At 43.4% G+C, this 23,090-nt stretch overlaps 1 protein-coding gene across 1 annotated transcript in view; it reads left to right on the forward strand.

The window, feature by feature from the left end:
- The window catches only part of PHF12 (PHD finger protein 12), a 53,517-nt gene that overhangs the window by 7,779 nt on the left and 22,648 nt on the right, over positions 1–23,090 (forward strand). Inside the window, exons 3-5 of the mRNA XM_056127992.1 lie at positions 16,184–16,256; positions 19,798–20,191; positions 22,727–22,847. Coding sequence (XP_055983967.1) covers positions 16,184–16,256; positions 19,798–20,191; positions 22,727–22,847 — 588 coding nt within the window. The remainder of the gene's footprint in view (positions 1–16,183; positions 16,257–19,797; positions 20,192–22,726; positions 22,848–23,090) is intronic.

The raw sequence follows: 23,090 nt of genomic DNA on the forward strand, positions 1-23,090 counted from the left end.
AATCACTCCTGGCAGTGCTCCAGGTCCATATGGGATGCCAGGGATTGAACTTGGGTCTGCTGCATGCAAACACCTGACCTACTATAGCTCCGGTCCCCTCACCCCACTTTTTAAAAATAAGTCCTTCCTAATAGACATGAAGAAGCATACCAGAACAATAGCACAGCGGGTAGGGTACTTGCCTGACATGTGGCCAGCCTGGGTTCAATCCCCTGCACCCCATGTGGTTCCCCCACGTCATCCAGGAGTGATCTCTGAGCACCTCCAGGAGTGGCTCAAAAAACAACAGCAACAACAAAATTGACATGCAGCACTATCTTCCTTGAAGTTTTGATTTGCAGCAACCTGATGACTGATGATACCCAGACACTTTTTATGTGTATTTGACTATTTGTTGGCTTAAATTTTTGTTTTACCTAGAAAAAGACTGTTGATTTAAACATACTTGTATGTCTGTGCATATATTTTCTTTGTAGTAGCAGTGAATTAAAGGTTGCCACTGAATTCTAGTGAGGATGGTGCATCTCAGTGGAGAAAGTCTTACAGTGGGATTTTTACTATGTTGACTCCTCAACTTCTGTATGACATTTTCCAGCCAGGATATCACAAGCTGGATGTTACCCTACAAGATATTTTAAAATTCCACTACTTTCCTTTAGGCAGTGTTTCCATCCAGCACTGACCAGCCACAGCAAAATTTCTGTGAGTTCACACTTAGACCTAAAGGCCCCTAGTTTAAGAAGGCAGATTTTAATTGCCTCAGTTTGATTGCTAACCACAGCTTGGGGTGGAAACAACTCGAGTTCAATTTTGAAGCCATTAATAATAATAAGAGGTTGTCTGTACGTGACAGTGAACTCACCTGTTCATGTGTTTATGTAAACTCGGATAGCAGTAATAAGAAGACAGCATGCTGAGAATAGTTGCCTGCAGGTTTTATATCACTCATAAAAAAGAAACAGTCTGCTTTGATGCTCCCAAGAACCTAAAAATGCAGGTGTCCTGCTTAATAAATATGGGTGCATCTTTTCTTCTACAGGTGACAAAGCAATGGAAAATAGATGAAGTTAAATGTTATGTGCTCTTGGTTAGGAATAAGAGTGTTATTCTGAACTTTCTTGTCATAGTCCTAACACATACACATTTCCTTGGCTATTGAGTAAAACCTGGTAGAAAATTCTGGTTAGGATCATCAAGGCACTCACTACATTAATATATTGTAGACTCCTAGAAATGCAGTATTATTTTAGGATGCCAGTGTTTAAGTCATCAAAGCAGGAAAAAAAAGAAAAAGTTTGTTTCCCATCATTCCACTGTGCTGTGCTCTTCCTTTGACTTAAGAGTCTCAAGAAGTTCAGCATGGTCAGCTGCATTGCCATTTTATGAGTGACACTTAAAAGACACCTCTGCATAATACTAGCCTCCCAAGAGACAGGGCAGGAGTATAGCTGTCCACTTGCCAGTTTCCTGATAGAGGAGGACATTGTATTCCGTGCAAGTCCTAGACCAAATTTCAGAAAGGCTCTTTGGTATTGCAGCTCTGTCACGGTGCCCAGGACACATGCACAGGTCACTAGATAGCTGCTTTTTCTATGACTCGAGACCAGTAAAGAATAAGAAGGTGACTCCATTTCCTGCCTGCCACTTTCAGATGTCGGAATCCTTGTCCTTAAAGCCTAAATATACTTCCCTTTTTTTTTTTTTTTTTTGGTTTTGTTTTGTTTTGTTTTGGCCCACACCTGATGTGCTTAGGGCTTACTCCTGAATCTGCTCAGGGATTACAACTGTCAGGGCTTGGGGGATCATATGGGGTGCCAGGCATCGAACTGAGGTCAGCCACATGCAAGATAAGCACTCTACACTATTGCCCTGGCCTCTAAAGATCTTTCTAAATCTAGACCTTAGCCAAGAAGAAAATAAAGAAGTTTTAACATTCACGTAGAAGAAATGACACTGAGTATAGTAGACTCTGGTAAAAGGATAAAACATTGATTTTACTCATCAGGGGCGGAAAAAATTGAATTACATTGAGCTGTTGAATTCATAACAAGAAAATTCCACACTGTACCTTGTAGATAGATGAGGTGTTTCTTGGTGTTAGAAAATGACTAACTCATCAAAAAGCTACTTTTTCCCTTTTGCAGTCATGTACTAAATGCTCACTGAGCTACTTAAAAGCAGGAGACTGATCCATTTCCTCTGCTCACTGTTATGTAATACCTAGTGGTATTACAAATGAGAGATGTGCAAAGATAAACACTGGTTGTGGAACAGAAATAATGTCTGGGTTCTTCCAAGTGGATGGTCCTTTTGTTAGCACAAATACAGTTCCTATTCCTTTCCCTTAATTACATTTGCTCTTCTGTATGTTAATAGTTTTTGGTCTTTAATCTTTATCCTTTCCCTGTTTTCTGACAAATTGTACAGAATATCTCCCAGAAAACCTTTCTCAGACTCAGAACAAAAGATATATAGAGTAACAGCAGGGCAGGGAGAAACTCTTTGCCTGAACCTCGCATCTGCCTTTCCCACTGCTCTGGGCTCTGCATGAGGCTCTTTGTGAAATAAGCTTGAGTGAACAAGAGCGGACTCTCCACGGGGTTTGAATTTAACCACAACCCAAAGTCATTCCTTTACCTTCAGGCCAGCCAAAGGTGAGGGAACCTCTCGGAATTACTAGTAAACTTGAGTTCCAAGATAGAACCCTGATCATGGCATCACAGGAACGTTTATAGGCTTGTATCCAGCTGTGATCCTTAGAGGAATGTTGAATATTATTTCCCCCCCCTTTCTGTTTTTGTGCAGAGAAGCAAATGAAATGCATAAAGCTTCAAAGGACTTTAGCTTAGACTCAGCATTACAAAACTGGGCAATGCGGGGCCACTCTTGTTCTTTCCATCAACCCTAGACTCCTGTGAACTGGAAGCTGCTTAATTCCCACATTCATTGAACTGTCATTAACAAAGCTCTGGAAACATTCAAAGGGAAACTACAGTTAATTGATGATTTCAATTAATAGTCATTGACTACTGGTCAAATAGAGTTGTGAAAAATTATACTCGGGTATACTGGTTGGCTGTTTCACTTTCCTTGATCTTATTTTTTTCAAAAAGCATCTTGAATGTCAGGAGTACTCTGTCACTAATGTTCGCCTTTTGATAAACATTTTGCTTTATTCCACCTTTGTGGTCCTTGTGGTTTTGTCTGTCAGAAATGGCACTTAGCCATTCTAACTTCATCCTAGCACCTAATTCTGTGATAGCAGACATCTTTTGAGTTGTAGGCCGTAGGCTGCAGTTCCTTGTTGATACTTACAATAAGAAAGTTTGTGCAGTTCATTTAAATTAGGGGTAAACTAGTGTCCAAGACTTACTGTTTTGCAGTCTTACTATTTGTGTGCAACGCTTAAGGCCTTAAGAACCATCATTCTTTGGTTAGGAACCGTCTGAAGGGAAAAAATGGGCCAAAGTGGGGGATTCATAGCATTCTGTCACCGAGAAGTATGTTCAACTCCTAAATAGGTCACTGGGGGTATAACTGGAAGCTTCAGAAGCCCAAGTCAGCACTTAGCTGTGGCATCAAACCACGACAGCACAGTTTGACAGCATGCCCAGGAGATTACTTCAGTCATGTAGGACAGGGAGCTTTGAGGTTTATGAGTAAAATTGGGGGATGGGGGAGTGGGAGGAGGGTAAAGGTAAAATAGGCAGCCCTGTGATTTTTACATATATCAGAATATTATTCTCCCTTATTGTTTATCTAATTTGTTAAAAGACCGACAGAGGAGGGTAAATGAAGCAGAAGTCCTTCTAAGTGAAAAGCAGCTGGATCTTAAGTTATAAAATCTTCTTTCTGTGTTGTGTTGGATTTCATTTAAAGACATAGAGCACTTTTAGTTTCCCAAGTTTTTACAGAATTCTTAGGTCCAGTGTTTCTCAGATACAAATTGGCCCCAATTGCCTGGACTATCTGCCCCCACCGCCCCAAAAAAAGGTGGTCTGGCTTTGTTCTTGATAGTCACTAAATTGGTGGTGGTGGTGGTGGTGGTGGTGGTAGTGATAGTGGTGAGAGCTGTCTGTTTTTTGTTGTTGTTTTATTGGCTTTTTGGGTCCCATTCAGCAGTGCTCAGGCCTTAGTACCTCTCTCTGCGCAGAATCACTTCTGACAGTGTTCAGGAGTCCTTATAGGGTGCCGGGAATTGAACCCAGATTGGTGGGTACAAGGCAAGCATTCTACCTGTTCTAGCTGCCCCAAGTAGATTGGGCAAGTAAATTTTGGCCCTGGAAAAGTTTTCCATACCTGGGTGGAGCCGGCCCTTTCCTCCCCATCCCAAAAAGACCCCGAGTCGCCGCCCATGAACAGCCTTTCTGGCTCCTGATCAAGCTGCTTAATGGCCATGATCCCAGAGACTCAGGAACAAATCTCAGAGCCCAGCAGGTTTTGGCAGAAATCCCTCCAGATTTAAGTGTTAAAATTTCGGAATTTCAAAATCGCGCAGCCACTACTGCAGGCATGCGACATCATTTGTTATTCTTAACCAGCAATAGAAAACTGTTGCCTTTTCAGCAGATCTGAGTGTTGGGGTAAAATCCCAAATAATAATGGTGGGTCTGGTGTCAAAATATTGAGTGTGATCAAAGTAGAGAGAGAGTAATGTGGAATTCATCTGCCCCACAGGTAGGAGAAGGGTGTGGGAGGGGGGTACACTGGGGTTTTTGGTGGTGGAGAATGGGCATTGGTGAAGGTACAGGTGTTTCATTGTATGACCTAGACTTAAACCCGAAAGCTTTGTAACTGCTCTCATGGCGATTCAATAAAATTATAAAAAAGTGAAAAAAAAAAGTAAGGTGGAGTTTATGCCCAATTCAATTAGCTAATCAGTGGCTGAATAAATAGCAGTACTCCTAAATAAAAAAAAAAGAAAGAAAGGAAAGTTTTCCATACCTCTGAAACTTACCTGGATTACTCAAGAAGGGCCCCAAACAGTGACAGGTCAGGTCCTGTTGTCACCGAACGCAGCTTGTAGAGAAGTTAGCATAGGCAAACACCAGGTATAACCATGGTGCTCTGCTTTTCTGTACCCCGCTTTCCCAGCACTGATTTTGTGGGGCCAGAATGAGGGCACACTCACCAGTGCCTAGAGCTAACTCCTGGCTCTGTTCTCAGGGATCAGGGATCACTCCTTGGTGGGCTCTAAGGACCATATAGGGTTACTGGGATCGATCCTGGGTCAGTCACATGCATGGCAAGTGCGCTATTCATTGTCACTGTCACTTTGACCCCATCTAACTATGACTTAAAACCTTCTCCAGTTGTTCCTCAAGCTAGCTCCACATACAAGGTGATAAAACTTGGGGGCACAGTCAGCTAGTTTGAAAGAAATGAATGTCTGTGGAAGTGACACAGCTCAGTTTTCCAATGGGGCATTTGTAATGGGTAATTGTAATTTGTAACCTGGCTCTTCATTGGTTTTCTTGCTAACATTGCCACTACTAGGGCCTTGCATTAAAAACAGAACAAAACAAAAAAACAGCAGTACTTGTACTTTCTATGTACTTTATGACATTAGCTGGATTAAGAGTTTGTAGTGGGGCTGGAGCAATAGCACAGCGGGTAGGGAGGGCCTTTGCCTTGCACGCAGCCAACCCAGGTTTGATTCCCAGCATCCCATATGGTCCCCTGAGCACCGCCAGGGGTGGTTCCTGAGTGCAGAGCCAGGAGTAACCCCTGTGCATTGCCAGGTGTGACCCAAAAAACAAACAAAAGAGTTTGTAGCAGCGGGGCTGGAATGATAGTACAGTGGGTAGGGTGTTTGCCTTGCACGCGGCCGACCCTGGTTCGATTCCCAGCATTCCATATGGTCCGCTGAGCACCGCCAGGAGTAATTCCTGTGCGCAGAGCCAGGAGTAACTCCTGTGCATTGCCAGGTGTGACCCAAGGGGGAAAAATAGAGTTTGTAGCAGGGCTAGGGGCCAGAGCGATAGTACAGTGAGTAGGGCATTTACCTTGCAAATAGCTGACTCAAGCTTTATCCCTGGCATTCCATACTGCATCCCAAGCACCTGAGTGCAGATTCCGAAGTAACCCCTGAGCATCACTGGTTGTGAATCAAGAAAGAAAGAGAGAGAAAGAGAGAAAAGAAAAGAATCTTTTTAAATTACCTGTCATCTCTTAACTTCATCTCTTAACTTTTGCAGGGCAAAAGTTCATTTCAATGTGTAAAGACCTAGTGTTGCTCCGACGCCCTTTTGTAGATCAAAATGGCTGCTGGGAGGCTGAGACACAATTGTGGTCCTGCCAGCAGTCACCTTTGCTCCCATTTTGGCTAGTACCAACACATTTCCTGGGCTGGCTGAAGGCAGCAAAACCGTCCTAACAGAAAGAGCAGCCTGGTCAGAGCACACATTATCTTTTACAGTAGGTTTTACACAATGCTGCTAAATTTAATTGCAGGATTTTTATCTGGTAGTGGACCTCAGATGGATGGATGAGACCCATGAACTGTGAAATTAAAAATCAAAACTGCTCAGTGCTATTGTTTGCTTGCCGATCACCTCCCCCACCAGCACCAAAAGCGGGGGAGGGGCATACAACTGATGGTGGGCGACTGTGAAATCTTTCTTGGTCTGATATTCTCTTTCAACTGAAACTGCCATAAATGGCTAGAGAGCTTCTGGTTCTTGGGAAATAATGGGTTCTGACAACAGGGACTATACCAGTTCATGCGCCTGACCTCTTTTCTAAAAGAAACAAAGTGGAAGTCTGTTGGTTTATTGTGTACAGACACGCTGTTTGCATAGCGGTCCTGTTAAATGTTTATGTTAAATAGGATATTTTTCTCAGTTCAACAGGAGAAAATGGAGAGTGTTCTTTCTTAAGTAGTCCCCCCCCCCCCTTGCTTCCTTTTGTCCTAAGACCTAGACCAAAGCGTTTAATTTCATTAACTGAGATTTTGTCTCTCAGTCTGCCTTTGACTCAAGTCACTGTCACTTAAGTGGATGGACAGTTGCAAGCTATACATCAGTAACCTATTTTTTTTTTAAAGTCCAGAACCCAACACCATTTTTATCTGCTTGTCGTGGTGCAAAAAAATAGGTCTCTGAAATGAAAGCCAGTCTTTCTGCTTCCCTGTCTCCCTGTCTCCCTCCACCTCTCCCCTCCTCCCTTTGTTCTCTTGTTCCCCTCCCCCTTCTCTCTTCCACTTCCATATTGAAAAACTGCTTGTGCTGGGTGGATAATTAACGCTGAGCTATGGAGCAACAGGTCCCACTGGTGAGGCCTAAATCTGAAGTAAATGTTAATGTTGTGCCGGTTCACGTGTATTAATAGGCAAAGGAGATGAGTGAGGTTAAAACTCAGATCAACCACACTGGTATATGACTTGAAATAGATCCTCATAATTAGTGAGCCAGGAACCATGACAACTACCAACATCTTCCACCTGCAGTGGTGAGCTGCAGCCTCGTTAGTGAATGAAGGAGACATTCTAAATGAAACTGGACTCTGTCATTTGGCTGAGTTGGGAATCTTCAGGCTCCAGGCTTTAATCTTTGGCACTGACAAGAAGTCTGTCAGTGCAGGCATCACAGTTAGCTGAGAGATGTGTTTGTGGGTTTCTTTGGAGGCTCCAGAAATAAGCCAAAATAGATACCCATCAGCAATAGAGATTGGTTATTTGAATTTATTTATGGGAATCTAGATGCTGGAGTCCTGCTGGAAAGATTGGCTTTTAGAAGTTTTAGGATTTTAGTGCTAAAACCTTAGACCAGCTTTCTGTTTGATATATATGCAAACATAGCTGTTAATAGTTAACAAACTCCTCCTTGCAGCAGACTTGAGACCAGAGAAATAGTACAGTGGGTAAGATGCTTGCTTGCACGTGCCCAGCCAGGGATGATCCCTGGCATCCCATATGGTCCCCCCAAGCACTTCCAGGAGTAATTCCTGAGTGCAGAGCCAGATGCCACCTCTGAGCATCACCAGGTGTGACCCCCAAAAGATAAACAATCAAAGAATGAGAGGAAGAAAAAGGAAGAGAGAAAGAATATATTAAACTCTTGATGTATATCCTACAATTGTGTAATCTCTGTAAAGATTTAGAGCTCTGGGGCCAGAGAGATAGTACAGAGATTAAGGTGCTTGCCTAGCAGTGCTGCAGACTCAGGTTTGATCTGGCACCTCATGTGTGGCCCAACCCCCCATTCTCCACCCCCCCCCAAAAATATTTAGACCTCTAATGTGAGCTGTTTTATAGTTCACAGATGTCTCTTAGACTAGGTCGTGGTTAAAATAAATAGTGGATGGAAAACAGCACAATCACTTTCTGCTAAGAGTTATAGGGCAAAATTGGTCAGTTTGGTTGTTTTTCCATCCTCTTCTTTCTCTCTTCCCCCAACCCCTGCCATGCCAGAATCAGGCTCAGAGTTTTGAATGTGTGAAGCAAGGGCAGGGTTTTGTTTGGAGTGGGGAGAGTTTGGAGTGTTCCAGTGGTACTTAGGAATATCACTGGGAACCACCAGGGCTATACCCATTGGTGCTTAAAGATTCATACGGTACCTAGGATATAAGTAGGGGGCCTCACGCATACAAGGATTGCAGTCCAATTCTTTGAACTATGTCTCAGCCCCAACAGTAGAGGTTTTTTGGGGCTTTTTTTGTGTGTGTGTTTTGAGGCCACCTCTGTTTCAGGAGAGGTGGGGGCGGCTCCTGACTTAGTGCTTTGGGACTCACTTCCAGCAAGCACCTGAAATTGAGATTGAATCCAGGGTTCCAGTTTGTAAAATATGTTCTCCAGCCCTTTGGACTATTTCCCTGGCCCCAAGGGCAGGACTTTTTCACCAATGATGTGGAAGGGAACATCCACTGCATTGAAGATGTGAAAATACACCTGTAGGAGATTCATCATCACAAAATACTTTCTCTTCCCATAAAAAGGAGTTCCTGGGGCCTGACAGGTAGTTCGGTGTGCTGAGTTTATGGGCTAAATGCAGACTTGACATGCAGGATGTCTGAGTTTGCTCCCTGCCACTGCAAGGGGGGTCTGGCCCAAAACACCTACTCCACCCCACCCCAAAATAGATAGAAGAAAGAATATTGCAAGCTATATTCTTTTTGGTGGGGGAGGGGGGTGCTTTTTGGGTCACACCCAGCAATACACAGGGGTTACTCCTGGCTCATGCAATCAGGAATTACTCCTGGCGATGCTCGGGGAACCATATGGGATGCTGGGAATCGAACCTGGGTCGGCCGCATGCAAGGCAAATGCCCTACCCACTGTGCTGTCGCTCCAGCCCCTGAGCTATAGTCTTTTGAAGCTAGAAAATAAAAAAAGAAATTCTTTACCTCTTTAGAGAAGGGATACCAGTTTTCCAAGTCACATACAGAAGATGATTATTCCAGGGATCACCTTCCCAGAATTTTGACAGTTCTCAAAAGGATTCTAAATTTCTCGTACTGGCCTGGAGAGATAGCTCAGAGGGCCTGGCCAGATTCAGTCCCCAGTACCACCTAGCCCCCTGAATGCAGCTCTGCTGACCCCAAGCAACACAGGGTCTGAGCACTAAGTCGGGCCCTCACATGTGGATCAAGTAGCACCAAGAGTGGCTCCCAGCACTCCTGGGGAGGCCCAAATAAATATTCAAATACTATTGTGCTTGAGAATAAATTCAATAAATCTCTTCCCGGGAAATTTTCTGCACTCTCAGAATCTTCATTTCATCAGGTGTTGGTTTTTGTTGTTGTTTGTTTGTTTGTTTGTTTGTTTTTTAACCTCCAGATAGACCTATATACCTACTGCTGATGCTACAGTTTCCTCTGGAACTCTTTTAAGACCTTAACTTTACCATCTTCATTTATTTTTTGTTTTTGGGCCACACCTGGTGTTGTTCAGGGGCTAACTCCTGGCTCTGCACTTAGGAATTACTCCTGGTAGTGCTCAGGGGACCATATGGGTGCAGGGAACCGAACCCAGCTCGAACCCAGCTCAGCAGTATGAAGGCAAGCACCCTATCTGCAATGCTATCTCTCGAGCCCTTTGACTGTACCATTTTTAAAGAATCACCTGCGGAATAGCTCTAAAGTGTGGAACAAGAATTGGGAAAATATCATTGTCATCTTCTATACCAAATGACCATATTTTATGGAATATGACATCATGAGCAAATACATAGTTTTGTATGTCAGAAATTAGTTGTAGCTGATTCTGTGTGGGTTCATTGCAAACTTCCCTTGTTTGTTTATTTGGAGTCACACTGGGCAATGCTCTGCTTGGGTTGCTCTTGACTTTTCTCTCAGGAATCACTGGTGGTGATGCTTGTGGGACCTTATGGGATGCTGAGGATTGAACCTAGGTCGAGCATGTGCAAGGCAAGCACCCTCCCCACTGTATTATCTCTCCAGCCCCTCCCTCGAATTCTCCTTTTTACCCTGTCTCTAATCTGTTTCCTAGGCAAGGACCTTGTTTAAAATCTCACAACTTAGTACAATGCCTCGTACAAAGGAGGTGCCTGATAAATGCTTGAGTGTAGTAATGACTTTGGTCCTCTCTACCGAAAGGCTATGTAATATTTTGGAGGGATAGATCCATAAATTACACACCTGTGTCCTTCCTTCAGTGTGATACCTTTGGGATAAGCATTAGTGAGCGGTTGCGAATTCAATAAATAATGACTGATTCAGAACAAAATGTTAAACTCTAAGGATAGCTTGATGGATGTGCTGCTGTGTCTTCTTAGAAGTAAGGAATCTACCAAAGGTTCTTTAAAAGCAGCTTGGTTTTAAGATTTGGAAGAGCCAGAAATCTTACATTGATTAGCGATAGCACAGCGGGTAGGGCGTCTGCCTTGCACGCAGCCAACATGGCCGACCCGAGTTCAATTCCTCCGCCCCTCTCAGAGAGCCCGGCAAGCTACCGAGAGTATTTGATATGCCAGACACAGTAATAACAAAGTCTCCAATGGAGACGTTACTGGGCCCGCTCGAGCAAATCGATGATCAACGGGAGGGCCTTTACTTCTTACTTACTTAGTATCATGGCTTTAGATAAGTTAGTTTCCTCACCTATCTGATGGGAATGAGAATTAATTACCTCATTGTAATGGTGATTAAATAAGAGCATCTGTGAAGACACTTTGTGAACCGTAATACACTAAGATGAGATTGTATCACTCTGTGATTTAGTAATTAGGAAGCATTTGGATATCTTTGCAGAGTAGCATTTCTTCTTTTGTTTTTCTTAGTTTTGGTTTTTGGACAACACCCAGCGGTGCTCAGGGCTTACTCATGGCTTTATGCATAGGGGTCACTTCTGGTGGGGCTCCGGGACTGGGACCATGTTCAGTGCTAGAGATTCAACCTCACTCAGCCATAAAGCAGTTGCCTTACATGCAGTTGTGCTCACTCCCCCTCCCCCCTTTTCTTCTCCCCCTCCCTCTCTCTCTCTCTCTGCCCCCCCCATCTCCATCTCTCTCTCTCCCCCCCAGCACTGGTTTTTTTAATAGTGTTTTCCACTATTAAACCATGGAAATTTAGAGTAATTTAATCATTCTCTGACTTTAAAAAGAGGGGGGTGACTATACCCAGAGATGTTTAGGGGTTACTCCTGGTTCTGCACTCAAAAATTAGTCGTGGTTGACACTCAGAGCATTAGAACATTGGGAAGGGTGTTTGCCTGGCATGTGGTTGACCTGGATTCATCCCCAGCACCCCTAGAATTCTCCAAGCCCTGCCAGGAGTGATTCCAGAGTGCAGAGCCAAGAGCACAATTACTCCTGGCGGTGCTGGGAATTAAACCTGGGTCAGTCGTGTGCAAGGCAAGCACCCTGCCTGCTGTACTGCCCTCCAGCCCCATTGTCTGACTTTAGCTTTTAATGATTTTCTTTTCTAAACAATGACCTGCGACGGATGATCTTCATTGATAAATGGATGCAACAGCCTGGGCAGAGCCTTATTTCTCCTGGCAGGCCTGTCATGATTTAGAGACTGACCTGAGCCAGAGAGATAGCTCAGTGAGCTCAGGTTTGCTTGCAGGGGGCCTGACTTCAGTCTCTAGTACCACATGATCCTCAAAGCACAGCCCCGCAGCACCACCGGGTATGATCCAAAAATAAAACAAAAGGGTGATCTGTATACATAGTTGTTCAGAATTGCCTTCTAAATTTAAGGGAACACTATACTGGTGAGATTAGAATTAAACTGGCAACTGGTGGAGGGGCTTAAGCTTGTTGGTGAAGTTGTGGGAATCTGAATATGTACATTAATTCCCTGAGGGTACACTCTCCTTTCTACCTGGAATCTTTTCACTGTTGGCAGTACTTCTAACATGGACCAAAACTAGTCTGTGTGCAAAATAGTCTCTTTTGAAATTGGTTTCTGAGCATATTACTTCAATACCAGTCTGTCTTTCCTGCAGTCATTTCATGAATCCGTTTCCCCTAGGTATTTGAGTTGAAAAGCCACCTTCTAAATAGTATGAAAGGAATTGCTAGAAGCAAAGAGGAAGCATGAGAAAACTCTGATGCAAGGTTCCTGTGTTGCACCTATACTATGATGACCATTTTCCAGAAACTTAGACTGCCCTTTCCTGACCATCCTTCCTTAGATGTACCTTCTCTCACACCACCACATTATCAGATTTGTTTCAGGGTGCACAATGCCAGGATTGTAGCTCAGTGGTAGAAACCTGCCCTACTGTATGAGTGCTGGTTCGATCTCCAGCAATGCAGGAAGGAGAGAGATGTATGTTTTTGTTGTTTTGGGACCACACCTGACAGTGCTCTTGGCTTACTACTGGTTCTGAGCTCAGGGATCCTTTCTGGTGGGACTTAAGGGACTTTGTATGGTGCTGGGGATCAAATCGGGTCTACATATGTCCTTTTTTATGTGGTGCTGGGGATCAAATCGAGTCTACATGTGTCCTTTTATATGTGATGCTGGGGATCAAATGGAGTCTACATATATCCTTAATCTCTGCATTATCTCTTTAGCTCCAGGCTAGAGGAGTCTTTAACTGAAATACCAATATTGAAAGACTTGAACTTTATCCAGTACTGGATGGTATAAGGGAAATACTGAAAGACTTAAATTGGAGAGTGACAGTGATTAGGCTGTTTAAATTATTCTGGGGTCAGGGATATGACTCAAGTGGTACAGCACATGTCTAGCATTCCTGAAACCAAGAGTCTGATCCCTGGACCCACATTGCTTCCTCCCTTTTTGCCCCAAAGTACTGTAGCACCACTGGGTGTTGCTCCTTGTTAAGAAAAAAATAAAAGAGGGGCCAGAGCAATAGTAAGCGGGTAAGGTGTTTGCCTTGCATGCAGCCCAACCCAAGTTTCATTCCCAGCATCCCATATGTCTCCCTGAGCACTGCCAGATGTGGCCAAGAAAGCAAAAAAAAAAAAAAAGAATAAAATCATTCTGCCAGTAGGTTTGGGAAAAGAGGGAGAAAATCATTAAGGGTGACCAGGAGACTGTTCACATCTTGGTAAAGATGTGAGCGCATATCACTTTGCTTTTGTCTTTCTGTGCTTTACACATTCGATGTATGGTATCTTGGTTCAAAACCAGTGGGCAGATGAAAAGAAATAATGAAAACCAGAATCAGAAGTGACAGCCTTTTCAGGATTAATTTTAATATGACAGTTGTTGAAGCATAGCAGAGTCATAGGCCTTTGCAAATCACATGCACGTGTTTCATTAGTTTGGCTGTGGCCAATGCAGAAATACATTGGAAAGAAGGAGCTAGGAAAGACTATAATTCCCCTGTGGTGCTTCAGAGCTTGAAGACATGGCCCGAATATGCCACAGTGCCTTTAGTTTTTTTGCCTCTTGGTAAGGGTCTTGCCGAGAGGAATGATGGGTATCCTAATGCATGTATTCCGCGGCTCCAAGGAAGCATGAGCTGGGAAAATTGGCTGAGCTAGCTGGAGTTTAGAGTAGAATAAAACAAGCAGAAAAAAAAAAGTAGAATAAAACAGCATAGCATTAAGTCCTGGAACTTAATCTTACATATTCAATCCTCGAGACTTTAAAAAAAAAATATTTTCCACATTTCTTTCATTGGGGGGCGGGGGCAAGGGGAGCTCCAACCTAGTGGTATTCAGGGACCATTATTTACTGAGGCTTATTACAGTAGTATTACTGTTTTATGCTTGCAGTGCTACTGTAGTACTACCCCTACCACCAGAGTGTCAGTATCCCTCCCCATTATCCCGAGATCATTTCTCATTAACCTGGCAAGCTACCGAGAGTATTCGATATGCCAGACACAGTAACAACAAAGTCTCCAATGGAGACGTTACTGGGCCCGCTTGAGCAAATCAACGATCAACGGGAGGACCTTGCTGTTCCTAGTATCTAAGTAGGTTTCAATTGAGACCTAATTTAGGGGTTTCTTTTATTTTTTTTCTCCTCCTCGTCTTTTATTTTGGGGCTACAACAGAACTCCAGTGACTTGCTCACAGGTAGTTCTTGGTAGTGCTCTGAGGACCATGTGATGCTAGGAATCTAACCCAGGACTCCCTCATGCTATACACTCCAGCATTTTGAGCAGTCTCCCAGCTATCTAGGGAATTTTTAAGCACAAATAAGGTATCATCTCTATAGCATTAGTTTTCACTTGTTTGTGTTGAACAGAATCAGAACCCCCCTGAGTTTCCTGGAAATTGCATTTCTGATTCCCAGATAATGCTGATGTAGCTGGGTTGGGGACTACACTTTGGGAATCACTACTGTATAGACATAATTAAAGTGACCCTCTCAAGGATTTAATGGTCTCATGTGGCTCTTGAACTGACCTTAATGGAAATCAGTGATCTAGGAGATAAGTCCTACACAGCTCAAATTTTCATTTAGAATTGACTTGTTGGGTGACAACATGTGTATAACTTTCATATTCTAAAAAGGCAAAAAAAGGAAGCGATTATCTTAATCCTCTAATGAAAGAAGAAAGAGAACTGTTACACAGAGAAACCATAAGAAATGCCAAAAGAGACCTGTGTAGCAAGAGATGCCGGATATCTGAGTAATCTGGAAAGAGTGCAGGGGCTCTGGTCACTCATCTGTGTAGACACAACAGACTGCTCCAAAATTCAAAGAATTAAAACTAGGTGTTTTTTTAATCTCTCACGTGCCTGAGAATTGACTTGCCCCATCTGGGTGGTTATTCTGTTTGGTACGTTGCTTGGTACATTTCAGTCATTTGGAATTCATCCAAGCTGACATGGTCCACGATGGCTCAGTTGCCTCTCAGTAGCTGGTGCTGATCTTTGTTTTCCTAGTTCTAGGGATCAAACCTAGGGCAGATTCTTAGAGAAGGAACATTCTAAGCTCACTAAAGTGGAATCTGCAGGTATCTTAAAGGCCCTGCCCTTGGAAATTATAACGTTGTCACCTCAATTGTGTCTCATTGGTCAAAACAAATCACAGGACAAGTTCCAACTCAAGGGAAAGAAAATGGGAGCTGTGGAGATAGTGCAGTGGGTAAGGCACTTGCCTTGCACACAGCTGACCCAGGTTTCATCCCCAGCATTCCATATGGTCCCCTGAGTACCTCCAGGACTGATTTCTGAGTGCAGAGCTAGGGATAATTCTTGAGTACTGCCAGGTATGGCCAAAAAGCGAAGGGGCGGGGGGGGGGGGGAGAGAAAGAGAGAGAGAGCGCGCACATCTGGATGAGAAAAGTAGCACAGAGTTTACAACCATCTTTAATTTGTCACAGGGAGGGGCTGGAGAAATAGCACAGCGGGTAGGGCATTTGCCTTGCACGCGGCCGACCCGGATTCGATTCCCAGCATCCCATATGGTCCCCTGAGCACTGCCAGGAGTAACCCCTGTGCATCGCCAGGTGTGACCCAAAAAGCCAAAAAAAAAATTGTCACAGGGAGTGTGTGTGGAGTATCTATCCGTGATTTTATTAGCATGGTGCTATAAAATAAAAATGGGAATGATTCTTAATATCCCAAACTTGTTTAATATTTGTAAACCCAGTATTAATAGCTCAGGGTTTGGCTTCTCTTTCTAAGATGTGGGAAGGGAAATGATGCCAAATAAGCATCTTGGTGGATTTCCTAGAAATGCAGGAGTGGTCAAAATAGTAGTTGGAGGATATGTGCTCTAGCTAACCTTTTTCCTGCTGCTTTGAAGGGTTGGTTGCTTAGTCTTGCCCTTGTCTTTTTCCCTGCAGTAACCCTCCACTAAGTGAAGAGATGTTGCCTCCTGGGGAGTGGATGTGTCACCGGTGCACTGTCCGCCGAAAGGTAATGATGCTGCTTTCTGCAGATTGCGTTGCGTGCCAGGTGCATAGCACTGTTACTCGAGGATTACGGTGGCCCTAAGAGCATTGTATGCTTTACTTCCATCTCCAGAGATAGACCCTACTTCCACCCCTAGTCCTCCATAGTTACTTGGAATGGGTCAGGGTCCAAATTCCACACAGGAGCTACTGAAATGGGTAAAAATAATGATTTACTGAGCCATATTTGTTTACTAGTAGCAGAAATCGTCTGGTCTCCATATAGGCCTCTTGAGAAGTAGCCTGAATGTGGCACTATAGTATGACTTAAAAGAGGCTAAAAAAAAAAGAAAGAAAGAAAGAAAGAAAGGAAACTGCTTCTCTAGCTGATAGAAAAAGGATCTTCACTCCAGGATAAATAAATAAGTCAATGGTATTTAGGAGCTTGGAGGTAATGTTGGGGAGACGGCCCACTCGTATCGCAGGATGCCTGATCTGCTCTTTAGCGCCTTTCCCATCAGCTTTGATAATTCAGTCTTGGCTTTGAAGTTATGGTTTGGTTTGGTTTTCAGTGAAGTAGATAGTTTTATTTAAAAGAAATCCGCTTAAGAGAAATGTGAAGAGAGGAGAAGAGAGAAAATTAGAGAGATATGTGTGCACGAGAGTACAGGCTTCTCTAGATGGGGAAAAGCCTGGTTCATAATTTTTTGAGAACTTCTGTGGGGTGTAAAAGCTAAATTTTTTCTTCCTTATCAGAAAAGGAAGTGGGTGTGTTTCTACCCAGATTATGCGTTATCCAATACTCAAATTATAGGCTATAGATTGGAATTTGTGTGTGAATTCTAAATCACCCCCTACCCTCCCCCCACACAAAATAATGCACCAACTTTTCCTCTTCTGTGACATCACCTCTTGTTTTTCCTAGCCCCCAAACATGATGTCATAATGAATGATGACTTCCTTGGTTGCAGAAACAGGATGTGATGATTCAGAGATTGTGGTTTATGTGTGTAACAGTTTTCAGCCTTAAGAAAAGGGTAAACAGGTAGACATTTTCACTGGGGTTCCTATTAAAAAGCCAAAGTCCAGGAGAGGCGGCTCAAAGGACTGGAGTGCATACTTTGCATGCAGGGGCCCTGGGTTCAATCCCCCACATGATCCCCTGAACACTGTGTGGGGATTGACACTGAGCACCACTGGGTGTGACCCAAAAAAATAAATAGAAAGCCAAGACCAAGTCACCTAGCCACAGTTGTCTTTTTGATTATTCTCCTAAAGTTCACACGCTAGGCTGTCCTCCAGCCTTTGCACTTCCCAGAATGTTTTCTTATGTGTACCAGCTATTTTACTTATGTGTTCCCGTTGATTTATTTTGCCGTGCCGGCACTCAAATCCAGGGCCTCTACATGTAAGGCAAATGCTCTAGAGCTGAGGCACAACCCTGGCCTGTGCCATACCGTTTATAATCCATATGTTACCATTGGTAAAAACTACATTTTAGAACCTAAAGTGTGGGGTGGAGCAATATAGTCCAGCAGGTAGAACACTTGCTGAATGCGGCCAAGCGAGATTTGATTCCTAGCACTCCACCAGGAGTGGCCCCCAAGCCCAAAGCCAGGAGTAAACCCTGAGCAGAGCTGGCTATGGACCAAACCTCCCCGCACCCTACTCCTCCCCCCAGCCAAAAAAGGAAGGAAGAAATTGAAACTCACAAGTAATTGCAGAATAACCTTATTAAGGAATCTAAGGAATTGACAGATGACAGAAAGTTTTGAACCAAATTGTTTCAAAATTTGAATCAAATTGTTTCATTACAAAATTGTTTATCTCTTTTCCACTTTCTAGGAGTTTGCTAGAAATTCCACTTGCTAGGAGTTATACCTTTCCTAACAGTAAGCTTCTCCTGTGCTCTCACATGAACCTCTTTAAGATTGTGTCCAGCCTGTCTTTTTCATTGCTACCACCTTTACACTCATTTACCCTTCCTTAGTTACAATGAAGTGGTTGGAATGATACATCCTTGCACTAGGGGAGCTGGCCCAAAGAACTGGAGCACAGACTGTCAGTCTATGCATGGAACTCTGGGTTTGAGCCCCAAAACCGCATTATCGCCCAAGCACCAAGCCAAATGTGGCCCAAAAAAGAGCAAAGAAAACTGAAAGAACATCCTCTGGGTCTCAGCAACTACTGTTTAGGTCCTATTCCTAGTGTAAGCTAGATCTTCTTCCCACACAGAGCCATTCCTTTCATTTATATGACCCTCTTTCTCTTCACCATATTCTGAAAGGAAGAGTTTTTCTCTCACTTCTCAGAGAAATTTTTGCCCCTCCAGCCTAAGTCACCCTATAAGGAATCATAGGCAGAACTGGGGCAAGATCTGGTCTTCTAACTGGATACCAATGTTAAATCTTTATTTGATCACTATTTGGAGTCCTGAAAGAAAGTACCGTGTCAGGGACCGGAGCCATAGTACAGTGGATAGGGTGCTTGCCTTGCATGGCCGACCTGGGTTAGATCCCCAGCATTCTATATGGTCCCCAAGCACCATCAGAAGCAATTCCTGAGTGCAGAGCCAGTAATAACCCCTGAGCACCACTGGGTGTACCCCAAAAAGGGAAAAAAAGAAAATGCAGTATCAGTCATTCACTTAGTCTTTTTCCCTTTGTAAAAGTGTTAATTTGAGAGGCAGTTAATTTTGATGCATTGAAAGGCACTGTTCTTTGAGCTAGAGAGATAGCACATTGGGTAGTGCTTGTCTTGTATGCAGCTGACCCTGGCATCACACACGGTTCCCCAACCATCACCAGGAGTAAGTGTTGAGCACCACCAGGTAGAGTATGACCCAAAAAACACACACAAAAAGAAAAAAAGGCACTGTTCTTGGATACAACAGTATCCTGAGTGACTGTCCTTCGCATTCTACCTTTCCTCCCTAAATTGGGGTTTGCTTTCTAAACCTGTACCCAACCTCCTTAGCCAGGGAGGAGTAGTAGTTGGCTGTTTCACTTTTCCCCTTTACTTCTGTGGGCTTTATTTTAAATAGAATTCTTAAGCCATTCAGAAGGTCACAATTCTCCAAATTGCAATGATTTCATCAATTCTCACTGTTACAACATCACTTTGCCCCTATAGAACTGTTGTGTACCATAGGGTGACGGTAAGTTATATGAAATTTATATCACTGTTTATAACTGTGCTTTTCATGATTCCCTGCTGCAGTCATTTTTGCCAACTTCATTTCAGGTCCAGTTTTGTATAGCAGTGTTCTGGATCCCCAGTGGATGAGTGATGGCAGAAACTTCTGGGATTTCATTTAGTGATCTAGAAGGACTTTTTTTTTTTCTCTTTTTATAAGGGGCCACAACTGATGGTGCTCAGGGACCCTGGTCCATTCTTGGCCATGTGTGGGCAGGAGATGCCATGCAGTGCCAGGGATTGAATTGAGGGCCTCACTCATGCTAGGCCATGTGCGCTACCCTTTGCCTCAACCCCAGAATCTTGTAGCATTCATTTCTTTCTATTTTTGTGGTACTTTATGTGATGGGTCCACCTGTTCACTTCCACAGAAACGAGAGCAGAAAAAGGAGCTGGGACATGTCAATGGACTGGTGGACAAATCTGGCAAACGGACTACATCCCCCAGCAGTGACACTGACTTGTTGGACAGACCACCTAGCAAAACTGAACTCAAGGCCATTGCTCATGCCCGGATCCTGGAGAGGAGAGCCAGCCGGCCTGGCACACCCACATCCAATGCCAGCACGGAGACCCCCACATCTGAGCAGAACGACGTTGATGAGGACATCATTGACGTGGATGAGGAGCCAGTGGCGGCAGAGCCGGACTATGTGCAGCCCCAACTAAAGCGGCCCTTTGAGCTGCTGATTGCTGCCGCCATGGAGCGGAACCCCACCCAATTTCAGTTGCCCAATGAACTGACATGTACCACTGCACTACCAGGTTAGCCAAACTATCATTCCCTCCCACCTGGCTTTCCCAAAGGATTATTGCCCAGCCAAAGGGCAGTGCCACGTGTGGAACCCTCGTTCGTGTGGCCACTGTCTCGGGTTCTTACTCTTGGTTCTTCCTGGAGACATCTCCAAAGGTTCTGATTGTGTTGTGGGCTTTTGATTGTTTTTTCTTTTGATGGGCGGTGAGGGCAAAGTTGATGGTGCTGGGATTAAACCCAGGTTTCATGCTTGCAGGGCGTGTGTTTCACTATTGATCCACATCCTCAACAGTTCCTTGAGATTTTTGCTATTACATTGCTTACTCAGTTTTCCACTTTCCACTCTTCGCAGCATAACTTCTTTTTTAATTGGCAATATCACATAGTTCAAAAATCAAGTGTTACAAAAGACTAACAGTAAAAAATCTCCCTTCCACCCCTGCCTGCCGTTTGCCTGGTTTTACCCTCCAGTTTTAACCCTTCACAGATATAATCACTGTTTGGTTCTTATGTATTCCTTCTAGAAATTTTTCTGCGTATATAAGCCAGTGTAGATATACTCCTTATTTTTCTTAGAAGTAGCTTGATTCATATACAGAAGTCTTCTTCCCACCCTCATCCTACCGTCCTTTTTCCTTACTGGTGTGTTTTTGTTCTGGAAGGTAGGGGCTCCATAATGTGGTCCCTTGAGATACCTGGCCAGCAGTGATAAGCTTGCTGTGCGAGTGTTCAGCCCAGCAGTGCTGGGGCAGGGAGGTGGGGTGACATGTAGTGCCGGAATCCGCCTCAGCACCCTTGAGCATACCAGGCACATGCTTTAACCTTTTGGCTCTCTTCCTGACCCCCAATTGCCACCGTTTTATTTTCAATGCTTTTACTTACCCACAGTAAACTACAGTTGAAAATACTATGTACAGTCAAGTTATTTTGAGAGATCACAGTTGAATAACAATAGTATTTTGTCATGGTTATTGTAATTAGTTGTTAACTGTTAATCGTTTATTGTTCCTAATTAATAAATTACATTTTATCGTGGGTGTGTATGTCTAGGATAAAAAAAAAGTATTGGGCTCAGTACTCTCCGACGTATTGAGCATAAACTGGGAAGCTTGGTACATAACCCATACAGATAAGGAGAACCTACTACGGTCTTCTACACCTTGCTATATCACTTCACAGTGTGCTAGAGAATTTCCCATATTAATGCAGACATTGTGGTTTTTAATGGTTCGTAATATACTTCATTATATAAATATACCATAATTAATTTAACCAGTTGTCTATTAATGGACATTTAGATTCTTAATCTTTTGTTAATATAGGTAATACTTCAAATAATAACTTTATAACTTTGTCGTTATGTGTAGAACTGTATATGAGAGGTAAATTCCTAGTATTAGAATTTTAGGATTAAAAAAAATACTTAAGTTTTTATAAATATCACCAAATTAACCTTTTTGTTTGTTTTGCTTGTTTTTTTTTTTAATCAGTTTTTTGTGTGTATATGTGTTTTGTGGGTTGTTGGAGGGCAGGGTAGTGTGGGGGGCCATACCCAGCTCTGCTCAGGGATCACTCCTGCCAAAACTCAGGGGAACAATATGGTTACCGGGGATCAAACCCAGTCCGGATGCATGCAAGGCAAACGCTGTAACACTTGCTGTACTACCTCTCTGCCCCCTGCTTGTTTTTTTAAAATTAATTTATGGTTTCTGCTTGATACTATTAAGGCTTTTAAATCTTACTTGACCTTATGTTTTTCGAGAAAAAAGTGAAATTAGCAGGCTTGAGAAGCCTTGTCACTACTGGTCTATCAGCTACATATGGAATCAAAACTTTTTTGGTTTGTTTTGGTTTTAGGTACCACACCCAGCGATGCTCAGGGGTTTCTCCTGGTGGTAGTCAGGGGACCATATGGGATGCTGGGGATCAAACTTGGGTCAGCCACAAGCAAGGCAAGCGCCCTACAGACGGTACTATCACTTCAGCCCAGAATCAAAACTTTTTTTTTTTTATAAGAATACTAAAACATCTTTTTCTCCACCACCTCTGGAGTAATCTGTTTATCTTTTAATCTGGGTGTTTATATTTTTCAGTTTGTCCAGTATTTAAAATCGGTTTCTAAACATTTTGTTTACAGGACTTTTTTAGTGTTTCTACCATAGGTCATGGTTCTACCTTATGTCTTAGTATCCCTTTTCCTCCCTTCTCATTCCTCTTCACACATGCAGTTAGCCCAGGCAGCCTCATCAAAATATTCATGTTGAGTCCAGAGGGAACACAGCAGGTAGGGCGCTCACCTTATGTGTGGCCAGCCCAGGTCCCTGTACCACGTGTTCCCACAAGCCCTGCCAGGAGTGATCCCTGAGCATCCACAGGTGTGGCCCAAAAAACTGGAAAGAAAAAATTAATCCCTATTTAACAGGGTCTATATATTTTTTTTTATTATTATTATTAAGATCTGTTTCTTTTGTTTGACTATTTTCCATATCCCAGACTAAAAACTCCTGCATCTGGGACTAGTTCAATACCATAAATTTCTCTTCTAGGTTCTAGCAAGAGGAGAAGAAAGGAGGAAACAACAGGGAAAAATGTTAAGAAGACACAGCATGAATTAGATCACAATGGTCTCGTTCCCTTACCGGTCAAAGTCTGCTTCACATGTAACAGGTATATTTCTCCTATGTTGTGAGATTCTTCTTAAACTCCCCCTTTGTCTTAACACCATCCCAGACTATATGTTAATTGTGATAATCCATATCCTGACAAGTCCAACTGAGTGACTAATTGGGCAGTCTTAAATCTCCTTGTGGGGGAGGTTGGGTGTTGAATCCACCCCTATCCATGGTCAGGGCTTACTTCTCTGTGCTTAGAGATTATTCCTAGAAGGGTTCTGGAACCACATGGGGTACT

The sequence above is a fragment of the Sorex fumeus genome, unplaced genomic scaffold (genome assembly GCF_029834395.1).
Source record: "Sorex fumeus unplaced genomic scaffold, SorFum_2.1 ptg000063l, whole genome shotgun sequence".
In the NCBI taxonomy this organism is placed as follows: Eukaryota; Metazoa; Chordata; class Mammalia; order Eulipotyphla; family Soricidae; genus Sorex; species Sorex fumeus.